At 52.1% G+C, this 6,412-nt stretch overlaps 1 protein-coding gene across 1 annotated transcript; it reads right to left on the bottom strand.

Moving 5' to 3' along the window:
• Positions 1-1,214: 1,214 nt before the first annotated feature.
• On the bottom strand, positions 1,215-6,111 carry LOC126875698 (uncharacterized). The gene is made up of 3 exons (XM_050638588.1): positions 5,616-6,111; positions 1,878-4,907; positions 1,215-1,768 (listed from the first exon to the last, which is right to left on the bottom strand). The coding sequence occupies exons 1-3, from the start codon at positions 6,109-6,111 to the stop codon at positions 1,215-1,217; spliced, it is 4,080 nt and encodes a 1,359-aa protein (XP_050494545.1).
• Between the last annotated feature and the right edge of the window lie 301 nt (positions 6,112-6,412).

Raw genomic sequence — 6,412 nt, 5'->3', positions numbered from 1 at the left:
CGCCAGCGCCACGCCTTTCCGGGAGACCATGTCCTCCGCAATCGCTCGTGCGCGTCTGACCGCGTCAATCGTCGAGCCCCCCTTCCGGAAGCCGTACTGGCTTTCGTGCAAACCTGGCACTTGGCCCGCTATGTGTCGTTCCAAGCGGGCGGCGACTACCCTCTCGAGTAGTTTGCCGACCTCGTCCAGTAGGCATATCGGCCGGTACGCTGACGGCGAGGTCGTCGGTCGGCCCTCTTTATGGAGCAGGACCAGCCTCGCCGTCCGCCACGCCCGGGGGTAGACTCCCTCCCTCAGGCATCTTGTGAAGAGGTGCCGGAGTCTGGGGGCCATGACCCCCATCACTTCCCCCCAGATCCGGCCAGGGATTCCGTCCGGGCCCGGTGCCACGTTGCGGACGGTCATTCTTCTGGTTGCCTCCCATATCTCCTCCTCCGTGACTTCCCAGTCGTCCCTCCATTCCAGCGGTCGTGTCGTTTACCGTGGCCGTTCCGCCGCTCTGTTCTCTTGTGGGGGAAAGAGCGTTCCGGTGATCCGCGTCAGCAGCGCAGGTTCCATTTCCGCCGTTGTCAGGGTGCCCTTCGCGCGTAGTTTCTGTGTCACTGTATGCCCTCCCCCATGGGTCCGACTCGACTGTTTCGACCAGTTCGGACCAGGCACAGTCCTTCGCTTTTTTAATTTCCCTTTGTAGCGAGCACCGTAGCGCGCGGTACGTCCGGTAGCGCAAGGAGACTTCTTCTTCGTCGCGTCGTCGCCAGCGGCAGGCCCTTAGGTACTGTCTTCGGGCCCGGACACATCTCGTCCTCAGTTCCGCGATGTCGGGGTTCCACCAGTAAACTGCTCTGCTTCGCACCGTGCCCGGTGTGGCCCGTGGCATGGATGCGTCGCAGATTGCTGTCATGGCTTGTCGCAGGTTCTCGGCCTCCTCTTCCACGTCTGCTTCGGTCGTCGTTGCCGAGGCCTCCCAGCTCCAAGCTGTTGCTATAGCCGCCGCCCGGAGTAGATCTTCATTCCTCTCCTTTATTTTCCATCTAGGCGGTAAGCGCGCGTGTCTCCCCCTCGGCGGGCCGCGCCCGTCGTTTGTCGCCGGCATTCCAGGTCCAGGTGCGTCCACCTCCATCAATATGTAGAGGTGGTCCGACAGCGTCTCGACCCCTTCGGCCACTCTCCAGCCTGAGATCCGCCTGAATGCCTCGGGGGAGGCCCATGTTATGTCAACAATGGAGCTCCCTCTGCACGTCACGCAGGTACTGGTCGAGCCCCTGTTCACTAACAGAAGTCCAAGTCCCGCGGCCCAGTTTGATAGCGTGCGGCCGCGCGTTGGCCCTGGCGTTCCCCCATTCCGTGGAGTGCGCGTTGAAGTCTCCCAGGACGAGCACTTGTCGTGGGAGTCGTCGCCTGACGCAGTCGCCAACTCCGTCTAGGAATTCTTCGAACGCTGCCCGTCCACTGTTAGGTGACACGTACACCCCCACCACCATCATCCCTGCCCACTCGACCGCGGCGTATCCGTTGCCGCGTTCCAGCAGGGCTCCGTGGACGAACGCCCCGGGCGTTGATGTCCAGGTGAGCAACCGACAACCATTCCGTCCTCCTTTAACTCCTCCTTGTCCAAGCCGGACGTCCCGTATCCACACCCGTTTTGCGCTCACAGGCACTAGTCCTCCACTCTGGTTACCTCCCTTGCCCAGGCTCTCCAGTTTTCCGGAGATTTCGATTACGCACGCAGCTCCGTCCTCTCTACGTCTGCCTCCCATGTATCCCCACCCTGTGTTGTAATGGATCAGATGATACTGGAGTCAGCGGACGGGAGTTGAGGATAGACTCGATTTCAATGATAAGTGTATTTAAATTTTCGAATGTCAAGAGCTCGTTACCTGCGACACGCCTGAAATGTCGTTTGAAGGATTTCACTGCAGCTTCCCATAGCCCTCCGAAGTGAGGTGAGTTGGGAGGAATGAAGAGCCATTCGATCCGTCGGTCGACTAAAAAGGACTGAACCTTTACCTTATGATCGTCGGATTGCAGGAGATTTCGGAGCTCTCGTAATTCATTGTTGGCGCCAACGAAGATGGTACCGTTGTCGGAGTAAATTGTCACACAGAATTCTCGGTGAGCGATGAATCTTCGCAGAGCAGCAATGAAGGCCTCGCTAGTGAGGTCGCTGACCAGCTCGATGTGGACTGCTTTGACTTCAAGACATATAAAGATTGCTACATATACCTTAATTTTGCGTCGGTTGCGATCCTTTCGTTCTTTGATGTAAAACGGTCCGCAATAATCTATTCCGACGTTGGTAAACGGTCGAGATTCCGTTATCCGTGAGGCTGGGAGGTCGCCCAATACGTAATCCACTGGAGGTGGATTAGCTCGGCAGCAACGGACGAACATCTTCAGCGTGCTCCAAACGTGACTACGGCCGTCGATAGGCCAATAAGATCTTCTTAAGGCGTATAAGGTAGCTTGAGTTCCGGAGTGGAGATTGATGAGGTGTTCATGCTCGATTATGAGTGCTGTGACTGAGGATTTGGGTACAATGATTGGGTGTTTCTGACTGAACGGCATTGGTGAGTGACTGAGTCGGCCTCCGACTCGCAACATCCCGTCTTTGTCCAGAAATGGATTGAGTCGTTGCAGCTTCCCCTTCACTGCAGAATTTCGATCTGTTCGGAGAGTGCGGATTTCATCTGAAAAATAACAGAATTGTAACAGTTTGACCAATTTGTTATGCGCATTGGTTAAATCATGTGTGGTTAGAGGTCTCCCTCGATCCTGTTTTTGTCTCCATCGGAGGCAACGAGCGGTAATTCTAATCAGCTTGGGCCAAGAAGAAAATCTCTCCAGTAGACTGTGGTCAGCAGGAGTCACGGCCAGACATGTTGCTTTCTTCTCCTCTGGTATTTCAGTTAATGGTACTGGGTTCCACGTCGGCCAGTATCTTTCTGGTTGTTGGAGCCATTCCGGACCATGTTGCCAAATGGTTGGTCGCAGGAAATCTTCGGGTGATTGGCCTCGAGATATGAGATCTGCAGGGTTATCGGCAGTGGGAATGTGACGCCAATCTGAGGTGTGAGTCTTCTGCTGAATTTCTGTCACACGATCAGCGACAAAGGTTTTCAGCGTATGGGGTGATGTATTGATCCAATGAAGTACGATTGTAGAATCCGTCCAGTAAACAGTCCGAGAAATGTTGCTTGATAAAGCTTGAAGGACTGTGGTGGCCAATGATGCGAGAAGAAGTGCTCCACTCAGTTCCAGCCTTGGAATGGTTTGTGATTTCAGTGGAGCCACCTTTGATTTTGCAGTGAGGAGTCGTGTCCAGACATGACCATCCGGAGTGATGGTGCGAAGGTAAACGCATGCCCCATAAGCCCTTTCGCTAGCGTCACAGAACCCGTGTAATTTAATTTCCGCTGCAGCCTTGATTATCGTTTTACGTGGAAACTTCACGTTATTCAATAATGGCAGCTGTGCATAATATTTGCTCCATTCCGTGTGCACGTCAGCCGGTAGAGATTCGTCCCAATCAATTTTTAAAGTCCAGAGTCGTTGGAGCAGCATCTTAGCACGAACGATCACTGGTGCCAATAATCCAGGGGGGTCGTAGATCTTGGCGATTTCGGAGCTGATTGTTCTCTTCGTGATTCGAGAGGCGGTAGAATTAATTTTTACGGAATATAGGATCGAATCGTCAAAGGAATTCCAAACCACACCCAGAGTTTTGAAGGTTTGCGATTCGCCTAGTAGCAGCTTGTCGTTTATGTCCTGCTCGAAAAGTCCTCGTAGCAGTTCCCGGTCGTTCGATGCCCATTTTCGAATGTTTAAGCCGGCCAGTTCCGTGAGCTCCGTTCTCAATGATCGTGCCTCGACCTTTCTATCAACTCCTGTGAGAACATCGTCGACGTAGAAGTCTCGCTGTAAGACCGTCGCCGCTCGTGGGTACCGATGTCCCTCGTCGTCCGCCAGTTGTTTGAGGCACCGAATGGCTAGATAAGGGGCCGCTGACAGCCCGAATGTCACTGTATTAAGTTGATAGGTGTCAACTTCTCCATCAGAATTACGCCACAAAATTTGTTGAAATTTTCGATCCTCTGGACGCACAAGAAATTGTCGATACATCTTTTCGACATCGAATGTAATGACGCATTGATGAGAACGAAATCTTAGAAGGATGAAGAATAAGTCATCTTGTAGTTTCGGTCCCGTATGAAGTACGTCGTTTAATGAAACTCCGGTGGTGGTTGGTGCAGATCCGTCAAACACAACTCGGAGTTTTGTAGTTTGGCTGGACTCTTTGATCACGCCGTGATGTGGCAGAAAATATCCGTCGTCCGTGCAGTTGTCCGTGGTAATCTTCGTCATGTGTCCTAATTCCACATATTCTTGTATCACGGCGCGATAGTCGGCTTCGAATCGTTTGTCTCGTTGGAATCGACGACAGAGGAAAATGAGTCGCTTCATCGCCATTGTCTTAGAGGATCCAAGCGAAGGAATTGTTTCGTTGAATGGGAGAGCGACCATGTATCGCCCTTCGTTGGTGCGTTGATCGTGATTTCGAAAGTGTTCTTCGCACTGTCGTTCCGCTTCCGAAATGTGTGCAGTGGGCGGTCCTTCGTCGATTTCCCAAACACGGGCGGGGTCCGCCTGTAAAGCCGTCGTGAAGGCGTGAAATGCGAGTGCTGATGATTGCGAGGTTGGGCTCCCCCCGATGACCCATCCGAATCGCGTTTTTTGCAGACGCAAGTCGGGCCCGTTTGCTTGACTGATGTCAAGTTGGCCGACACAGAGTGATGCTAGCGTTGGTCCGGCGCTCAACAATATTTCGATCGGCGCAGGCCTATGGAATCTTGGATCGGCTAGTTGGAGATTCCTCGGTATATGTATTATTGAGCGATCTACGGGTTGATCTGGGACCCAAGGCGATATTGTCGGTATGATTAGGAACGTCAAGGTGCGTTCGTATGTGCCGTCGATGGAGATGATCGTGGCCGTGATGTAACGTTTCGAGGTTGTCGATAACGTGTTGAGTGTTCCGATTGGGACCTAACGTTTCCGTTGGTTAAGTTTTAGCGAATCAGCGAGTTTTTCGGTGATAAAGTTCATGCTAGAGCCGGTGTCTAGCAGAGCTCTACAACGGAATGGTTGAACTTTATTGTTCAATATGTTGACCTGCGCTGTGACTAACAAATCGTGCTGCAGTGGTTCAGAAGGAAGCGAGGTCAATGAGTCCGTTTTCTGTGGTTCGGTCCCTAACAAGGTCGTTTGATGACGTCATTGTTTTCCTTGTCGTCTAGGACTGGACGATATATTTGATCCCGATGCCGTCGTTCGCGATAACCGAGATTCACGTTTCGGAGATGTTCGCGGAGACGATCGGGGAGACGATCGGGGAGACGTGGATGCGCGTCTCGAACGATGTGACGATCGCGGGGTCGGTGAACTAGGCGAAGATCGACCGTTGGATGATCGATCGCTCGATGATCGACCGCTCGATGATCGGCTTACACGTGGTCGTGATTTGCTATGACCATGGTCTTGATGTAGGTATGTATGGTGTCGCTGCCTGCAGATGCGACATGAACCGGCGGAGCAATGAGTAATAGCGTGTCCCTTACCTAAACAATTGGTACATAGAGACGCCCTCTTGGCGATTTCAAGGCGTTTTTTAGGCGACTTTGCTTTGAAGACATCACAATTCCATAATTCGTGTTGTCCTTGACAATTCGGACACACCAACGTATTATGTGTAGTTGTGAATGCGTAACTTCGCGGTGCGTTCGGTCGCTGACGTTTGTGTTGATCGGACTCTCTTTTTATCACGGTTGATGCTGAACTTGTCCTGTCGCCGTTCGTCCGTGTTTTCAGAAAGTCTACCAGATGCGTATATGACGGCATTTTCCTGTCCGGCAATGTGCGCTGCCATTTGCGAATGATGGCTGAGGGTAGCTTCGACGTGAATAATTTTATAAGAGCGACATTTGAGGTAACTGGTTCACCGAGTTTTTCTAGCGCTTGGAGGTTTACCTTGACCGTCTCAAGAAAATCATCTATCGCTTCGGGTGTCTCTTTGGTTATTTTCGGATAGTCAAAAATCAAGTCCCAGTGGCGCATGCAGACTTGACGGTGGCAGTCGAATTTTTCCATCAGAACGTCAATAGCGTTCGATTAATTTAACTCGGTGACATCTAACGATTGTATGCTTCGCGCGGCCTTTCCGGTCAAAGAGGATCGTAGGTAGTGGGACTTCTGCACGGGTGTAAGTCGCTCGCTTCGATCGATAGTGGATAAGAAGGAGTCGTAAAATGAATGCCAATTTTCGATGGTACCGTCGAAAGTAGGCAGGTGAATTTCAGGCAGTTTAATTGATGTCGGCTCGGCGATATTAGACTCGCAGCCTTGTGATTTCGACGAC

This window comes from Bombus huntii, unplaced genomic scaffold, assembly GCF_024542735.1.
Source record: "Bombus huntii isolate Logan2020A unplaced genomic scaffold, iyBomHunt1.1 ctg00000052.1, whole genome shotgun sequence".
Lineage (NCBI taxonomy): Eukaryota > Metazoa > Arthropoda > Insecta > Hymenoptera > Apidae > Bombus > Bombus huntii.
This window is presented reverse-complemented; position numbering and strand designations above follow the sequence as displayed.